Source organism: Leopardus geoffroyi, chromosome A2, assembly GCF_018350155.1.
Source record: "Leopardus geoffroyi isolate Oge1 chromosome A2, O.geoffroyi_Oge1_pat1.0, whole genome shotgun sequence".
Lineage (NCBI taxonomy): Eukaryota > Metazoa > Chordata > Mammalia > Carnivora > Felidae > Leopardus > Leopardus geoffroyi.
Genome location: NC_059331.1, coordinates 36,595,149 through 36,615,040, shown reverse-complemented (window position 1 = coordinate 36,615,040; position 19,892 = coordinate 36,595,149). Strand labels below are relative to the sequence as shown.

The 19,892-nt window shown below is 40.5% G+C and overlaps 1 protein-coding gene across 8 annotated transcripts in view; it reads left to right on the top strand.

Moving 5' to 3' along the window:
- Positions 1–19,892, top strand: part of FRMD4B (FERM domain containing 4B) — a 324,897-nt gene that overhangs the window by 87,048 nt on the left and 217,957 nt on the right. For 7 of the 8 annotated variants that reach the window (XM_045493504.1, XM_045493497.1, XM_045493503.1 and 4 more), the window contains exon 2: positions 15,756–15,882. In XM_045493504.1, coding sequence (XP_045349460.1) covers positions 15,787–15,882 — 96 coding nt within the window. In that variant the 5' untranslated portion in view covers positions 15,756–15,786. Of the gene's footprint in view, positions 1–15,755; positions 15,883–19,892 lie in introns of those variants that run through there. The other variant, XM_045493507.1, reaches the window with a different exon arrangement.

The window sequence follows — 19,892 nt, the reverse complement described above, 5'->3', positions numbered from 1 at the left end:
TCACTAGCTTTTGTCCTTCCTAGGAGGGGACAATTATTTAGGAATCAGAAAATTTTTTAGGGTCACATGGTGTAAAAAATGTACAGTGATTCCTGTGTGAATGCTCTGGAAGCAAATTAATCTCCTTTTCATTAGAGCCATGAGTTCCTCTAAACAAATGAGTCAGAGCAAAATTTTGGTTGTCATCATCAGAATCTTCATGCACAGGTTGACCTTCTATATACAGTCCATTTCTGTCATGTCTGGTTGTCTAGTCTACATTGAGTGGTTATGTAGTGTTGAGGTTGTGTAGGTTATGTTAGAGTTAAAATACATGGTCTTTTATTAAGTTGGTTTCATTTATAGATCTTGAGAGGCCTTGGGGTGATAAAAATCTGAGTTATGCATTGCATTAAGCAGAGTTATATAAAGCCCGTTGAATATTAATTTTGTAATGATTCACCTTACAGTTTTATGAGACTAGATATAAAAAGATACTGTGAATAATTGAACCTATGGTCTATAAAATGAAGTCTAGAGAAGAGAGAATAATTAGAAGTGAAGAGGGCCAAGCCTTTTCCTTCTTCGCTGAGATCAAGTTAATTTAATCTCATCCCCTTTCTGCAAATTCAGGCTTCCTGGTTTCTTAGAGCATTAGATGAATGTGCGGTATAGAATACAAAGCTAATAAAATGTGGATCTTTTCTACCATGTTATTGTTTTCATTAGTTTTAATGTAGCCTCTAAATATATTTTAACTTTATAGTCTGAATATTTTATATATATCTTCTTCAGCTTGCATTTTTCAAAACTGCTTCTAAAATAAGGCAAGTTCTTGCACATAAGAGATACAAGTACTTATATTTCTTATCTTTCCAATTGTACTTTGTGTAAGTTATATAAATGGGCAATAAACATGCTGAGAAGATGCTCGATATTATTAGCATCAAGGAAATGCAAATTCAAAACGCAATGAGATACCAGCAAACACCTATTAAAGTGGCTAAAATTAAAAGACTGACAATACCGAGTGTGGGTGAGGACGTGGAGCAACTGGAACTCTCACACACTGCGGGTGGGATTTAAAGTGGCAAAGCCATTTAGAACACACTTTTCAGTTTTGCTAAAATTGAAAATGCCCTTATTAGAAGACCCAGCCAGTCCACTCCAAGGTATTTACAGGAAAGAAATGAAAATATATGTCCATGCAAAGATTTGCCCTGGAGTGTCGATACGGTTGCCTTTTTTGTAGCTCTAAACTGGAAACAATCCAAATACCCATCAGCAGGTAAATGGATAAACCGTTTGGGGTCTAGCCATACGATAGAATACCATAAAATAAAACAAAATAATTTAAAAGAAGAACAAACTATGAGTATGTGCAACAATATGGATGTAGCTCAAAGATATCATGCTGAGCGAAAGGAGCCAACCACACAAAATTTAGACTATAGGATTCAACTCCTATGAAATTCTAGAAAAAGCACACTAATATCTAGTGACAGAAAGAAGAGCAGTGGTTGCCTGGGGCAGAGGTAGGAAGTAGGAGGGAGGGTATCGTACACAGGACCATAATGGAACTTTTCAGGAGATAGAAATGTTCTATGTCTTGGTTGCGCTGATAAGTACAGAAGTGAATATATGTCAGCATCTGATGAACTGAACACTTAAAGTGGGAATATTTTATTGTATGTAAATTATACCTCAGTAAAGTTGATTTAAAAAAAAATTTTTTTTAATTTTTTTTTTATTTATTTTTGAGACAGAGACAGAGCATGAACGGGGGAGGGTCAGAGAGAGAGGGAGACACAGAATCCGAAGCAGGCTCCAGGCTCTGAGCTGTCAGCACAGAGCCCCACACGGGGCTCGAACTCCCGGACCGTGAGATCATGACCTGAGCGGAAGTCAGACGCTCAATCAACTGAGCCACCCAGGCGCCCCTAAAATTGATTTTTAAAATGCCTTTTGGGGCACCTGGGTGGTTCAGTCGGTTGAGCGTCTGACTCTTGGTTTCCGCTGAGGTCATGGTCTCCGGGTTCGTGGGACTGAGCCCCACGTCGGGCTCTGTGCTGAGTGCAGGGCCTGTTTATGATTCTCTCTCTCCCTCTCTGCCCCTCCCCCACTCATGGGCGCATGCACGCTCTCTCTCTCTCAAATAAATAAACTTTCAAAAATAAAAAATAATAAAATGCCTTTTGCAATATCTTTCGTTGGTTTATGAGTATACTCCCTAAACACTGATCTTCCAAGATTTTGATTCCAAATCAAGTTTCAGTATTTACTCATTGTGAGATGGAGTCTGATACACACACATACAATAAAATCGGTGTAATAAGTATTTGACCAACCTTTGGAATTGCCCCGAGAAACAAAAGAGATGACAAACTGGTAGAAATGATTTATATATCATGATACTGTGCAGAAAATTGCCTGTTGCTAACCCTCCGTAGTTCACTCTGCCAGTCAGAGTGAAATTACCTTGGTATGGGGCGCATGTGAAATTAGTTGAACCTCTTATCTGGGCCCCAAATGAGCTCCCCCCGATTGAATGCCTGGCTAGTGTACAGACTATCCTAGCAGATTTCCTTAGCATTTTAAAAATATCCACCTGCCTCAGGCCATGTGACACAGTGATCCACCCACTCACACCGTAAACCCTTCACTTCCAGCGTTGACAAGCTACACAATCATTCCTCCAAGTCAAGATACACTGTACGAGTCAGCTTGTCAACGAGGTTTTAAGCTTCATCTGACATCTCCCAAGAATTCTCTGCTTTCAGAGCAATGAGCTCTAAGTTGGAGGCTCTAACCTAATTGTGGGGTAACGATGAGGTTGTTCTTGGAGAAGCATAGGTCTCTTCTGCACATTAACAATTTGTAGCAGGGGCAGGTAATTGCGTTTTGATTCTGAATGGACAGGGAGCACTGAAAAGTTGGGTCCTGCTTGAATCTAAAACAACACATACATTCATTTGACAGAAAGTCATTAAAAAAAAATTTTTTTTAACGTTTGTTTATTTTTGAGCAGAGAGGGACAGAGCGTGAGCAGGGGAGGAGAGAGAAAGAGGGAGACACAGAATCTGAAATAGGCTCCAGGCTCTGAGCTGTCAGCACAGAGTTCGATGCAGGGCTCGAACCCGTGGACCGTGAGATCATGACCTGAGCCAAAGTCGGACGCTCAACCGACTGAGCCGCCCAGGTGTCCCATTGACAAAAAGTCATTGAGTACTGTGTGCATTGTCCTGGACTCTGGGGGTTCAGCAGTGAATAGGACAAGCAAGGTCGGTCTCCTTGGGGAGCTTACGTTCTAGTGGAGGGGTGGGTAGCCATCAAATAAACAATGTAATTTCAGGATCATACTGGAAATACTCAAGGGTAGAGAATAACACAAATGCAGGTTGATACCATACAGAATATAGTGGTCAGGGAAGATCCTGCATGTTGAGTTGGGAAGATGAGGTGGAACCAGCTGTGTGACAGTCTAGAGAAACAGTAATCTGAGCAGTGAGGACTTTAAGTGAGAATGAGCTTGGCAAAGTAAGGAAGGAAAAGGAAGCAAATGTGGGAAGTATCAAGGGTGGAAGAAGGACTGTCGTGAAATGACGCTTCAGAGGTGGAGAGCAGATAAAACTTAAGTTTTATTCCATGAACATGAGAAGATATCGGGGCACCTTGGTGGCTCAGTCATTAAGCATCCGACTTAGCTCAGGTCATGATCTCACCGTTCTTGAGTTTTAGTCCCACATCGGTGTACTCAAGCCCCACTTTGGGTGAGCAGGATTTCTGCTTTGAGTGAGTTTGAGCCTTGCTTTGGGGGAGCCCCACTTCTCTCTCTCTCTCCCTCTCTATCTCTCTCTTTCTCTGCATCTCACCAACTTGCACCCTCTCTCAAAAAAATAATAATGATGAGAAGTTATTGAAGGGCTTTAAGCAGGGGGAAAAATTATCTGATGTGTAAATATGGCCACTACGTGAAGAAGGGATTGTCTTGGGTCAAGTGGGGAAATTAATAAGAAGACTGTTGAAATAGTCTAAGGGAAAGATGATTGTGGCTTGGACTGGACTGGTGGCATTAGAAATAAGGAGATAGGAACAAATCAAGGGGCGGACCATAGTGGTAGTGCTGCGAGGGTTGGAGCAATGGGAAGTGGTGGGGAAAGCATCCATAGTTTTATGGTCTGAGCAACTAGTAGCTAATGGAAGTCTTTATTAGGAGACCACCTACAGTGATTGGTTATGGTGTCTGTATCCTTGCTTTGCCTTTAGGACACTGACCAAATGACTCTGAAGATTGAATAGCAGTTAATTATTTGTAAACATCCTGTGAATGGAACTCAGGTTGCCAAGACTCTGTTATCTCTCATCTGTGATTTTCCAGACATGCTAATAAATGAGTGCTGGAAATGTCATGATTTTCTAATCACAACCTTCTTTTCCTAAAAGCCATTTCAGCCAACATCCGTCATCAGTTCAGAGTAATATCCAAACTCTTTCTAGCTCTTGTTTACTCCTGGTATGCCAATATTCCCAACACACTCACTGCCAAGGAAGTACTTTGAGGAGTTTACTTGTGCTCTGGAAAACTTTTGGGAAGGTTGCCTTTTTTTGTTAATTATGGCTCGGGGATTACTTTGTCAGAAACTCGGAAGCCCAGGAGTCTATAAAAATTACAAGGTATTATTAAATATTTAAATATTGCTCATTTCTCCGTGTAGTATGAGATTTGGGCTGAGATTGAATCTTGGGCTGTTTCGTTTCCATGTTTACCATCTTGCATAGAGTCACAGATTCAATTTTTCCTATTGAGCAAATTTTAAATTTGCTTCAAACAAGCAAGAATGGCATTAAATTGCCTTGACCTAGGCGCGTTGAGATTTTGTTGTTTCTCTGTATTCATGGAGAGTAGTGAACATTAGCACTGAAACAGAAGCATCTCAGTTTGTGAAAATGCTGTTGGAGTAACGATGAGAAAAATCTTTTTAAATGTTTTGGATTATTTTCTTTTGCATTATAAAAATAACCTAAGCCCGTCCTAGAAAATTTGGAAGGTACAAGATCAAAATCAACCATAGCCCAATCACAAAGAAATCCATGTGATGTTAAAGTTTCTCATAAAATGTTAGTGTGGAAAGGGGCTTGTTGGATTATCTGGTCCAACTTCTCATTTTGCACGTGAAGAAACTGAGGTGCGGGGCAGTGTGGAATTTAGAACCCAGGTTTTCTCAGTTTTGAGCTGTTTTCCTGATTGCTGATGTGGCTTCACAAGCAGTCTAGATTCTTGGGGTCTCAATGGAGGCTCAGTATCTGCCACACCCTCTTTCTGAGCAAAGGGGTTGTGACATCTTAACGCCGGGCATGCACGTGGCTCCATCTGCCCCCTAGTGTTCAGGAGGATGCATGGCCTTAAATAAGGATGGTGTTAAATGGCCTTGACTTGGGGAGCATTTCCCAAAGAGTGGTTTTTGAGCCACCTGCATCAGAATTATCTAGGATGCTTGTCGAAAATGAAGATTTCTGGGACCCACCCCTGGTTTGTGAAATCAGAACCTCTAGAGGTGGGAGTAGGAATCTGCTTTTTTAACAAACTCAGATCCAATGAAAAATAATACTTTGTCATAAGAATAAAACTTCCCATATTGAGTCATTCAAATTCTCTCACCTGTGATAGATAGACGATAGCTAGATACATACATACATACAAGTAAATGGGTAAAAAGTTTCTGACTCTACACAAAGAAACTGTCGATGGTTATCTCTTGGGAGTAGAAATAGGGTGAATGGGAGAATGAAGGCTTCCCTGTTCCATATAAGCTAGAAACCTGGATTTTCAGAACACAGATGTGTTTGGAATTCCCTTTATAAGTATGCCTATGGTCACGCTATTTCTTTGAGAGACTAGAAATGTCTGCAAATTATTATTTATTTGCTGGTGTGTGGCCAGTGGGAGAAAGGGAACACCTCGCTGATATAAGAGGACATAGAAGGATCAACCAGGGGACAAGGTGAAATCCAAGTTCGTTCATTTATTCACTCACTTATTTATTCAGTACCTATTCATTGACTACTTTGTGTGTACCAGAAACCATTTGAGGTGCTGAGGACATGGGAGGGAATAAGACAGCAGGGTCCCAATTATGTAGAGCTTACAGTCTATTATGGAGAAACACCAATAGAATTAAACAAGATAATTTTAAATGGTGACAAGAGCTGTGAAGAAATAAAGGAGCTATGCCATTATGAATGATTGAAGGGCTATTCTCTAGTGGGAAGGGACAGCCTGAGAGGTGACATCTGAGCTGAGGCCTTAGTGGCAAGAAGAAACCAGCCATGTGCATATCTGGGGAACAAGTTTCCATAAAAGGAGGCTGCAAAGACAAGGTCCTGAGGAGAAATTAGCTTGATATATTTGGCATGTATAAAGAAAACTGGCAGGGCTAACACAAGATTCAAGTTAAAGTTCAAGAGGAAGACAGGGCCAAGCCACATACTGTAATCATGCCACAGTAAGCAGTTTGGATTCTATTTTAAGTGTAATAGAAAGCCTCAGGAGACCTACATTCAGGGAAGGACAGTTGATATCATGAGATCTGAGTTTGTTTTTTTAAAAAAAAAAACACTTCAGCACTCAAAATTATATAGAAACTGGGAGTCCAGTTTTAAGAAAATGTGCAACTACTTCAGGAGAAAGTTACTGGGAACCACAAAAGAAGAACTAAAGAAATGGTAGGATATACCATATACATGGAAAGGAAAGACCAATATTATAAAATGCTGATTTTTACTGAAGAAAGGATTTATAAATTCCTTGAGGTTCTGAACAAAATCCCAACAGCATTCTAAAATTGAATGGAAATGTAAAAATGCAAGAATTTGGGGCACCTGGGTGGCTCAGTCAGTTAAGTAACCAACTTCGGTTCAGGTCATGATCTCATGGTTCGTGAGTTAAAGCCCCATGTCAGGCTCTGTGCTGGTAGCTAAGGGCCTGGAACCTGCTTTAGATTCTGTCTCTCTCTCTCTGCCCCTGTCCCCCAAAGAATAAGTAAGCATTACAATTTTTTTAATAATAAAAATAAAAATTCAAGAACGTAATAAGGGAGGTTTGCAAAAGAAGAAGGAATGAAGGTTTCCCCTAATTATCAAAATATTTATAAAACCATAGTAATTAAGACATTATGTTATTGGTATAGGGGTATTGAAAAATAGATCAGTGGGACAGAATAGAGACTGAACAAATATAGACCCTTCCCTGTAGACCCTATAGACACAGGAAGCATTGAAATTCAGAATGGAAAACATAGAATATCAGAAGTAAATGAGTATCAGAAGTAAGTTATTTCTCCTTATGGAAGAATAAGTTTCTAGATTTACACTTCGTACAAAAATAAATTGAGGCGAATTGAAAACCTAAGTATAAAATGTAAAAGTTCAAAACCTGTAGGGAGATAAAAAGAAGGTATCTTTATACCGTTAGGATAACGTAGATTTTGTAAGCTAGAGACACAAAACCACTCAAGAATGATGAAGTTGATGGATTTCACTATGTCAAAATGTATAACTTCTGCACAAAATAATGCCATAAAATTAAAAGGTAAGTGACAAGCCAATAGAAGATATTTGCAACCTGAAATAACTGATAAAAGCCAGGTTTCTAGAATCTCTAGCAAATTCCTGTAAATCAATAAGGAAAAGTCAAACTACCCAGTAGAAAAAATGGGCCACTTACTAACAGTCCGTGTCCTGAGGGGGAGACATGAATGAGCAATAAAAATGTGAAAAGGCTTTCCACATCACTGATAAAAGCAAGAAATGCCAGTTTAAAATCCCAGCATAGCATTTTATGCCTGTCGGAGTAGCAGAAATTCAAAAGGTTGAATTAGACAAGTAAAACTTGGCAAGGAATTGAGATAAACAGCCCTTGGAGAATAAGTTGTCATCCCCCAGTTACACTTGAGAATGCACATATTCAGCAACAGATTTTCCTGCAGACAGAAAGTTAGCAACATTGTTTCTCCAAGGAGGGGCACTTGGTATTTTTGTGAGGGGCAAGTCTCTGTCCCTCGAGACTTTCATGCACTGTAGAAATTTAGCATCCCTGCTCTCCTCCACCCCCAATTCACAAAAGAGCTCTCTCCCATTTTCAGATGCCCCCAGGAGAGCTGGACTTAACCAGGACAAAGTCCTGCAGGTATACACAGGGCTGCCACAATACTAATGGGCCGGGACAGCCTCTGCCACTGAACAGAGGGATCTGGACTCTGGAGGAGGATTGTGAAGGGTGTCCATCGGAGCATCCTTTGTCATGATTGGACCCCGCCCAATAGCCATCAGTCCAGAAAAGGAGAATTAAACTATGGTATGGTTGTATTATAGAGTGCCCTACAACAGTCAATGACCTAGATCTGTATGGACCAAAATGAAGATGTCTCAAAAACAATGTGGAGTACAGAGTAATATACAGCATGCTATACTTTATAAAAACTGTAAAACCTACACTACCGTAGGATATGTTGTTTTGGACACACACACACACACACACACACACACACACACACACAGGCATATCCATGTGTGAACTGGAAGGGTTTAAGTTCCATGTGGTTCTATTTCTCAAAAGAGTTAATGAATGCGAAGAACAACGTTAGTTCATTTTGAGTGACGGCACAGTGATGCGGACAGGAGTTTGTCACATCATCCTTTGCGTAATGCTGTATTTTCGCCAGCACTCAGGCTGCTGAGTGGACAGTGGATGGGGCGAATGGAAGGGTGAACATGGGAGTGAGCGTGGGGACAAGGGGCCAGTGAGGCTGTGCTGGAAGAAGACTCGGGCCCGGGAGGAGCCAAGTGAGGACCCCAGCATCCCTGCCAGTACTACTTTGAACTCCAAGGGCACGTGATCACTTTTCTGCTTCATTTCTCTATCACCTAAAGGTCTTTCTGGAATAACACTTCCCTTTATTGCTTCCTCTGTCTTCCAAGCTATGATGTTGTCACCTAAGCAGGCCAAAGATTTGTTGGCTGCCTTTTTTTTTTTTTTTTTTTTTTTTAGCAGAATGAGACATTCTGTATAAACAATTTAAGCCCTCTCTATCCCCATCCCTGCAATTATGCTCCTACATTTCTTTTTTATTTTTTTTCTGGAGCATTTTTTATTGTGGTAAAATATACATAATGTAAATTTTACCATTCTAGGGTCACCTGGGTGGCTCAGTTGGTTAAGTGTCCGACGCTTGGTTTTGGCTCAGGTCATGATCTCACAGTTTGTGGGATGGAGCCCTGTTACGGGCTCTGCCCTGACAGTGTGGAGCCTGCTTGGGATTCTCTCTCTGTCTCTGTCTCTCTCTCTGCCCTTCCCGTGTTTGTGCTCTTTTCTCTCTCAAGCTTAAAAGTTTACCCTTCCGACTATTTTTAAATGTGCAGTTCAGCAGCATTAAGTACATTCACAGTGTTGTAAAACCTTCATTGCCATCGGTCTCCAGAACCTTTTTCATCACTCCAAATTGAAACTCTGCGCCCATTAAACAATCACTGCCATTCCTCAGTCCCCTATGCTCTGATAACCTCTGTTCTACTCTCCATCTGTATGAATTTGACTACTCGAGGCACCGCATGCAAGTGAAATCATACAATATTTGTCCTATTGCATCTGGTTCATTCCAGTTACCGTAGTGTTTTTAAAATTCATCCACAATGTAGCATGTTTCAGGATTCCATTCTGTTTAAAAATGGATACTGCTCCATTGTATGTATATACCACGTTTTGTTTATCCATTTATCTTGTCAGTGGACACTTGGATTATTCCTGCCTTTGGGCTACTGTGAACAATATAACATATAATGCAGGTATGAACAGGTGCATAACCGTCTGCTTTCAATTCTTTGGGGTATGTACCCAGAAGCAGAATTCTTGAATCTTATGGTAATTTTATGTTTAATTTTTTAAGGAGCTTTCAAATCATTTTCTACAAAGGCTGCACCATTTTACATCCCCATCTGCAATGCGTTCTAACTTTTCCTCATTTTCACCAACATTTGTTATTTTTCACTTAAAAAAAAAATCCCACCTAATGGGTATTAAGTGGTGTCTTATTGTGGCTTTGTCCTACACTTCTTTTATAATTAGTGTTAAGAAAGCCTCATACATGTCTTCTGTTCAGTTGATTGGTCCCTAATACCCATGTTTTTTAGTATTTCTGCATTTCTTTAAATGCATGCCATGAAACACAGGTCCTATTATAAGCTTCTGGCACTGGGGGCTTGGGGGCATGAGATGGGAGAGGTTAAATTGGGAAACAGTGCAAACAACAGCAACAACAACCACCTCCTGCAAAGTCATATCGAGTGCATATTTAACTTTGGCAAATTGAAGACGTTAGTGTGAGTTGGTATCCTGACCCTCCTGGCAGTTCTCAGTGTCTTCAAGCGTCTTACCATGCCGAGGGCGATTCGTAGGCATGTTTTTATACAGGGGCCCGTAAAGAAAGCCAACTCTTTCATGTGGTGCTCAAAAGCAATTTTATCTGTTGCAACTTTGAAGGAAAACCTGGCCATATTGATGATGATGTGCGATGGTAGACTGTATGGTGTGGCACTTTCCCTAAGGGATTCCCAGTGTTCGTTCTGATCATTCACAGTTTTCAGTTTGAACTGACTTTAGAAATTACTTCCAATGCAAGATGCAGTTTTACTGTATATCCTCCCCTTGAAGTTTGAAGCATATATTTTCCAGATCCTGAAAAGTCCTACAATAAAAATAAAAAAACAAAAACCTGACTACCATAGATTAAAGCAGGAGTTGGCAAACTATCTCTGTCAAAGGCCAGATAGTAAATACTTTTGGTCTTGGGTCTCCGGCACAGCTATTCAGCTGTGTGATTGTAGCTCCGGAGCGACCAGAGGCAATCTTTAAATGACTGGATGTGACTGCATGCCAAAAAACTTTACCTGCAGAAGCAGTCAGCAGGCTGGATTTAATGTGCAGGCGATACTTTTCTGACCCCTGGTTTAGACCGTTGTGACCAAAGGTTGTTGAATCATGACCTTTCCCACCTTTATTTTTTAAAATTTAAAACCTGTAATAGACCCTTAGGGGCCTGAATTCAAATAGTAGAGGGCTTCGAATCTTTATGGGTGACGCTGAATGTTGATGGCATGTAGCAGGTTTGTCGTTTTTCTAGTACCTGGCTTTGCACTGCTGTGGCAATGGAAATAGTTACTTAGTGGGCATTATGGGCTAGATTGTGTCCTAAGATTCATATGTTGAGGCTCTGACCCCCCGATACTTCAGAATGTCACTATATTTGGAGAGAAAGCCTTCAAAGAGGTAATTAAGTGAAAATGAGACCTTTACAGCAATCTTCTAAAAGAAGAACAAAACTGGAGGTGTCACAATCCCGTATGTCAAGATACACTACAAAGCTGTTGTAATCAAAACAGTATGGTACTGGCACAAAAATAGACATGTGGATCAATGGAACAGAATAGAAAGCCCAGAAATAAACCCATGATTATATGGCCAATTAATCTATGACAGAGGAGGCAATAATATCCAATGGGAAAAAGACCTTCTTTTCAACAAATGGCATGGGGAAAAGTGGACAGCTACATGCAAAAGAATGAAACTGGACCACTGTCTTATACCACAGGTAACAATAAAATGGACCAAAGCCTAAATGTGACCCCTGAAACCATAAAATTCCTAGAAGAAAACATAGGCAGCGATCTCTTTGATATCAGCCATAGAAACATTTTTCTAGATGTTTCCTTTGGTAAGGGAAATAAAAGCAAGTTAAACTGTTGGGACTACCCCAAAATAAAAAGCTTTTGCACAAGAAAGGAAACCAGCAACAAAACGAAAAGACAACCTGCTGAATGGGGGGAGATATTTGCAAGTGATGTATCCAATAAGGAATTAATATCTAAATTATACCAAGAATTTCTACAACCCAACACACAAAAAACAAATGATCCAATTTAAAAAAATGGGCAGAAGACATGAATAAACATTTTTCCAAAGATGATATACAGATGGCCAACGAACTTGTGAAAAGATGCTCAACATCACTAATCATCAGAAAAATACAAAGCAAAACCACAGTGAGATATCACCATACACCTGTAAGAATGGCTAAAATCAACAACATGAGAAACAACAAGTGTTGGCAAGAATGTGGAGAAAAAGGAACCTTCGTGCATTGTTGATGGGAAGGCAAACTGTTGAACCACTGTGGAAAACAGTATGGATGTCCCTCAAAATATTAAAAATAGAATTACCATATGATCCGGTAATTCCACTGGTAGGTGTATACCCAAAGAAAATAAAAATACTAATTCAAAAAGATACATGCACCTCAGGAGAAACCAAACCTTGTTGCCACCTTGACCTTGGACTTCCAGCCTCTAGAACTGTGAAGGCTGTTCAAACCACTCAGTATATGGCATTTGTTATGACAGCCTAAGCAAAGAGGTGATCATATCTCAGGCATCCTAACTCACTGAGACCTTGAACTTATTTGCTCACCTGTAGGTTCTTAATATGACAAGTATCCTTCACTGAATTTTATGGGTGAAGTTACATGATATGTTCTAATTGCATTTGCATATTTGGTATATTCAAAGATCTTAAGACATTTCCCTCCTACACATTAAGAGTTGAATTGCTGAATATACTCCCATAGTGCTTTTAACTTATGTTTCCTCTGTTCTCTTCTTTAGTCTTCTTTAAAACACTATCCATTCCGTTTCTATTCTTGGGATCTGGAGTTTTCAAATAGATGCATACTTCCTGGGTTTACAGTTGCTGCTCATTACAGGTAGGAAGTCAGAGTGTATCGGGCCATGGAATCAAAGAACTTTACTAGCTATTGTAGATAAGGTTGCTATAAACATAAGGGTGCATGTATCCCTTGGAATTAGTGTTTTTGTATTTTGGGGTAAATACCCAGTAGTGCAACTGCTGGCTCATAGGGTAGTTCTATTGTTAACTTTTTAATGAAACTCCACACTGTTTTTCCAGAATGGCAGCACCAGTTTGCATTCCAAGTGTCCATCAATAGATGAATGGATAAAGACATGGTGTGTGTATGTGTGTATATAAAATGGAATACTATCCAGTTATAAAAAGGAATGAAACATTGCCATTTGCAGTGACATGGATGGAGCTAGAAATTACAATGCTAAGTGAAATAAGTCATTCACTTTCGAATGTCCCCTCTCTGTAAAGAGAGATTTCCTGTTATTCTTCCTTTCTAATCTTACTCTAATAAACTTTTACCTGCTGCTTTAAAAGAAAGAAAGAAAGAAAGAAAGAAAGAAAGAAAGAAAGAAAGAAAGAAAGAGAAAGAAAGAAATCAGTCAGTCAGAGAAAGACAAATACCATAGGATTTCACTCATAAGTGGAATTTAAGAAGCAAAACAAATGAGCAAAGGAAAAAAGAGAGACAAATTAAGAAGCAAGCTCTTTTTTTTTTTTTATTAGTTTTCTTTATTTTTGAGAGGCAGAGAGAGACAGAGTGTGAGCAGGGAAGGGGCAGAGAGAGACGGAGACACATAATCGGAAGCAGGCTCCAGGCTCTAAGCTGTCAGCACAGAGCCCGATGCGGGGCTGAACTCAGTGAACCGTAAGAGCATGACCTGAGCTGAAGTCGGATGTTCAACTGACTGAGCCACCCAGGCGCCGGAAGCAGACTCTTAATAAAAGAGAACAAACTGGTGGTTACCAGAAGGGAGGTAGGTGGGGGGATGGGTGAAATAGGTGATGGGGGTTAAGGAGTCCACTTGTGATGAGCACCAGGTGATGTATAGAAGTGTTGAATCACTATATCATACAACTGAAACTATTACAACACTGTATATTAACTGTACGGGAATTAAAATAAAAAAAGAAAAACAAAAACAACAAAGAACTTACTAGCTGTGTGTCACCTCAAACAAAGTATCCTCTTGCCGTGACTCAGTTTCCTCATCTTCATAAGATAATGATTCCTATATGATTTTCACAGTTCCCGGAAGCATTAGCTGCAATGTAAGTGCTATGCCCTGCGCACTAAATGGCTTATGGTGGGCACTCAATAAATGATTGCCTTTCTCTCTCTTCTGCCCTGTTATCCAGGCTGCTTGTTATATCACTATTTACAAGGTCTAACCCCCAGTCCAGGAACTTATGTAACCTGGTGGACACATGGAAGTTGTAGAGAGACGTTTTGATAAAGCAGAAAACGTACGGAGTCACGACGGTGCCAGTTCTCCATGTGGTTCTCCTGCGGGTCCCCTTCCCTCTCTCGAAGCCTCAGTTATCTTACCATAAAGTGGGGGCTGGGATTACACTATCCCTCTCGTATATTCTATACCCAGTATTTTCCCTGGAAGCCACGGGGTCTAAGGAGATGGCTGGATGTGAGAGGTCTTCATTCTGATTTCATCCTACCCAAACCATTACTGCAGTCCCATGGCTACACTCTATCAACATTAGATCCCACTATTTAAATTTAATTTTTTTTGTTAGCATTTTAATATTGAATTTAACACACCTCACATAAAATTAAGGTCTTACTGGCTTTAAGATTCAAAGATAAGTAAATTAGTTTGTTTCCTAAAATCTATGTTTGTCCTAAAAGGATACTGCAAATATTGCCCACAAGAAACTCCCAGCTGGGGTACCTGGGTGGCTCAGTCCATTAAGCATCCAACGCTTGGTTCTGGCTCAGGTCATGAGCTCATGGTTTGTGAATTCGAGCCCTGCATCAGGCTCTCTGCTGACAGTGCAGAGATTCTCTGTCACCCTCTCTCCGCTCCTTCCACACTCAATGCTCTTTCTCTCAATATAATAAATAAACATTAAAAAGAAAAGAAAAGAAACTCTCAGCTCTCATTGTGGTGGAGCCCCTGGAATATCTCGCTCCTGTTAGAAAAGATGGGTGTATCATATGGCATCAGTAAGGAGACAGGAGCAAAGGTGCTGATGAACAAATTGTCCTGAATTCTTTCTGCTTCCGGCCGCCATCTTCCACTTCACGCCTGTGTCCATGTCCAGGGAGAGCTGAGGCTCAGGTGGAATGGGGAGGTGCAGTGCGGGATGGTTGGACAAGTCGAGTTTTATCCACTCACACGGCAAAACAGTGAATGCCACACCTGCTGCTTCCGCCTTCTTGTCCACTTTTTACACACTCCTGGGTGTGAAACAGTTTGGCCCACAGCTGACAAGAAGCGCACTTCCTGACTTAAGGAGAGCTTCCGAGGGATAGCTGTTTCCTTTTCTTTTATAGAGAAAATGACAAATACATATAAATGAGCATCTTAGGGCGCAAGACACACACTAAATTTCATCAGTATTCGTGACATGTGCTTCATTCTCTCCACAACTGACATCTGTTAAAAACGAGATTTGGGAGTGCTATCCTGGTTCCAGTAATTCTGTAACATGGATTCTGCGGTGATGCTTTATTGATTTCTCCCACTTTTGTCACCCTGAATTTACAACTACTGTAGATAACTTTCAGCCCTGCGGAATCTCCTTCTACAGAGACGGTAACACTGTCTATTCAATGAAATGCATTATGTAAGAGGCCAAATCACTTAGTTGTTGAGAACAGCCTCAATTTCATTTGTATGTTGAGATAGCTCTATTTTAAATCTCGTTAGGTAAATTTCTAAAACGGTGATTAAACTGTAGCCAGCCAAGGGAAAACTAGAAATAAATTAGAAGTGTCACTGATTTGAGAACTCTAGTTCTTTCCTGTGTGCCTACAGAAATTAAGGAGCGTCTCTTTTCTGGGTTACAGGCTTTGGTGAGAAATCCAGAAGAAAGAATGTATGAAAGAAAAAGATGACAACTATGCATGGCAAACAAAATCCGAAGATTATTACAGTGAAAGCAAGAGGAAGTCAGAAGAATACCTGCTAGTAAAGGTAAGTGGACACATGTAAATGCTGAACTCTGATGCTGAACAGGAAAGTGGGTTTCTACACGTATGTGTGTGAGTGTACAGAGACTTATCAAGTGGGGATAGGATAGGATAGGATAGGATAGGATAGGATAGGATACATAATATGATCTACCATCAAAATATCTGTGTTCTAGAAATGAGGAAGAAAATTAGTAAATACAGTTAATTCCTTACTCTCAAATAAAAGCTAGCTGTCCAAAAGTTGAAAAATAGACTTACCTTTTACAAAGGGGTTCTCTTTTCAGAAAGCAAAACAAACAAAAGCCAAAATAACCAACGTACTAACTGTGCTGTGCCGTTGACACATTTCCTACAATATATTTCCAATATTTTATACACACAGTTGTAAAGTTATTATCTTTTTGTTCTCAGTTGAACACTGACCGGCTTAAATCCAGAGGACAATTGAGCAAGCTAATAGTTGATTATTTTTATACATGCAGTGATTTTCGTCCTTAGCTTTCTTGTAGTACAGGTGTGCTCTGTACCTTTAGTGTTAGTCCTTTGGGTCTTTCCCCTATTTTCCATGGCTTTTTACAATAAAATAAGAAGGAAATTGAAATATTTCAGTGGCAGCCCAAACTGGAAACCAAACTGCCAGGCTCATGGGCAGTGCTAGCCTATGATGTCTCAGGATGTTTCTACATTAGGTGATCTCAGAAATCCATATTTGACACAGTCCATATTTGATTTGAGGGAGATTGATGTATAATGTGAAAAGTATGAGTTGTATCCAAGCAGAATGTACAACAGTTAAGGACAGCATTTACACAGTCTCTCAAAATGCTTCCTTGAGTGAAATAAACAGGTGGATTGCAATTTCCACGCACCAACCCGGCTGGAGAGGACTATCCTTGAGCAGTCAAAGACATGGACTCAAGATTCTTGGTCTTCCACTGACCACTTCTATGACTGTGGTCAAAATGGCTCATCTTCCTTCGCCTCCGTTTTCTTGGGTAGATGAGGATACGTGGATGAAATGAGTTAATATTATACAAAGCACTTGGGAGAATGGTGAGCACATAGAAAGTGCTCAATAATTAGTGGCTGATTTTATCCTTGAGTAAAGTGTCCTTCAGAGATGGAATCTCTGTTGTTTTCTGTGGAGCAGAGAGGTAGAGGAGCCTAAAGGGTACAAAGGAAGTGAAGGCGGATATGTCTCACCCTGGGCGCGTATGCACCGTCCACGCTGCTATCTTGGGAACCCACGGGCACTAGGAAGGATAAAAGAAAGCTACAGGGGGCTCAGTGTGTCTCTCAAACTCGTAGTCACTTAGGTGCTTCGGGAACAATTGGAGAGTATAAACTTAAGTGGTGTAGGATCTTAAATTACAAAGCAGGTCATCTCAGACTCTTGGCTGCAATCTGTAAGACACGGTGTGACCCGGCCCTAGCCGGGTTTATCTCCAGCCTCTCCCACTTGCATTCTGGGCTCACTCATACCTTGTTCCTGACCCTTTCAATCACAACAGATCCTTTGCACACACTACCCGTGAGCCTTTGCACACACTACCCAGTGCAGCCTGTATACTCTCCCTCCCTGCACCTGACTCCTTTGCACTTTCCTTTCTGTCTCAGACCTGCCTACTAAGGAGAACCACCGCCCCCCCTCCATGACACTGTCTTCCAAAAATATCACTGTTACATTTGTTATCATTCTCATCAACACTAACTTTGAGGGTCTTTTTGTCCATATCCTTGCAACAAGGGGCGTTCAAAAGTTTTCTCATCCTTGCCAGTCTGACAGGCGATGAGCTTGGCTATTTAAAGTAGGTATAAGTGGGGTGCCTGGGTGGCTCAATGGGTTAAGCGTCTGACTTCGGCTCAGGTCATGATCTCACAGTTTGTGAGTTTGAGCCCTGCATCGGGCTCTGTGCTGACAGCTCAAAGCCTGGAACCTGCTTTGGATTCTGTGTAACCCCCTCTCTCTGCCCCTCCCCCACTCGTGCTCTGTCTCACTCTGTCTCTCAAAAATAAATGTTAAAAAAATTTTTTTTTAATTTTTAAAAGAAAATAAAGTAGGTATAAGAAAGGACATACAGATAGGCAATGAGGGCAGAAGTTAATCATTCATTAACTTGTCATCAGAGCCTGTTTCCTTTAGGGCACTCATTCTTAATGGGAATTATTTTCTTTATTTGCTTCCTCAGTTATTTTTCCTACCTTTCTTACTGGTCTGTAGGTCCTGTGAGGCTGGGATGATGTTTTCACAATAATATTCTGGGATCCTGGTCCAGCAACTGCTGTATCTGATGTACTTGAAAAACATTCTGGGAGTGAAAAAATGAATGAGAAGGACAGGGTCCCTGATCTCAGGAGCACAGGTGTTGTAATTGAGACAGATGATCGCTTTACAGGACTAGAGATTCAGAATTAGAGCAAGGAGATAATCAATGGGTCTCACAAAAAAATTTGACTCATGGAGGCAGGAGAAAGATTCTAAACATTAACTGCACAGCACAAATAAGGACCAACTTAAATGGGTATAGGCCGTAGTGCCGGGCAGGGTGTTTCCCTTCAGTTGCTGGATTGTGTGGAGATGGGCGGGGTTCGAGGGTAGGGCTCAGGGCAGTGATCGGTTGCCCAACACTACGGAGAAAATTTTGTATTTTAATATTAAGTGCAGCTACACGTATGCATTGCTAACTGAATATCAGCCCTGATTATAGTATACCTTATTTAAATACCCAAGTGCACCTGTCAAACTGGCAAGAATGAAAGAAGTTCTAAATACCCCTTGTGGGAAAGACATGGACAAAAAGGCTCTCATGATCACTGTCGATGAGACTGTCAACAGTGGCCATATTTTTGGAAGCTAACTTGGCAGTATTTGTCAAAATGTTAAATGCACATTCGCACTGACCAGATAATAGGACTTTTAAGAGTTTGTCTTCCAGACAAACTGGTCTGAATACAAAACACTGTATGCACAAGTACGTTTGCTCTAGCGCTGTTTTAATAGCAAAAATATGGCAGCAGTTTATGTGTCTACTAATAGAAGAGTAGTAAATAAGTGGTGGTATTTCCATCCAATAGGACAAGGTAGCCCCTGAAATGTATTAACTGAAAGGGGAAAAGCTCCTGAAATTGTGTATATTATGATCATGTCTGTCAAAAGCGAATGAACACAACTTAAGTGTCCATCAGCAGATGAATGGATAAACAAAATTTGGTCTTCTGTGGAATATTCTTCCACCATAAAAAGGAATGAAGTTCTGATACATGCTACAATATGCATAAATCTTGAAAACAGGGGTGCCTGAGTGGCTCAGTCGGTTAAGTGTCCAACTCTTGATTTTGGTTCAGGTCATGATCTCACAGTTCATGAGTTCGAGCCCCATGTTGGGCTCTGTGCTGATAGCGCAGAGCCTGCTTGGAATTCTCTCCCTCTGCCTCTCTCTGCCCCTCCCCCACTCACATTCTTTCTCTCAAACTAAATAAACATTAAAAAAGGGGAAAAAAAGCAAAAAAACGTGAAAACATTACAATAAGTGGCACAAAAGGACAAACACTGTATGATTCAACTTATATGAATTATCTGGACTAGGAAAATTCATAGAGCAAGTAGAGATTACCAGGAGTTGGGACAAGGGAGGAATGGGGCATTAATGATTAATGGGATTAATGGCTACTGTTTGGGGTGATGAAAAAGTCTTGGAAGTAGATAGTGGTGATGGTTGCACAACATTGTGAATGAAATTAATGCCAACGAATTGTACATTTAAAAATGATGAAAATGGCAGATTTATGTCATATCTATTTTATCAGAATTTTTTAAAACTTGAGAGAAAAAGTAAATGAGCAGACAAAAAATAAAAGCAGGCCCCCACACACGTGTGCCCACAGGCACCATATCGTCTGGAAAGTTACCTTCAGATTGTTGACAGTGATTGTCTAACAGATGGAATGAGGGGCAGAGCAGGAGAGAAGAAAATTTTATCCCCTATCCTTGGATATTTTTTGCATTTTTCA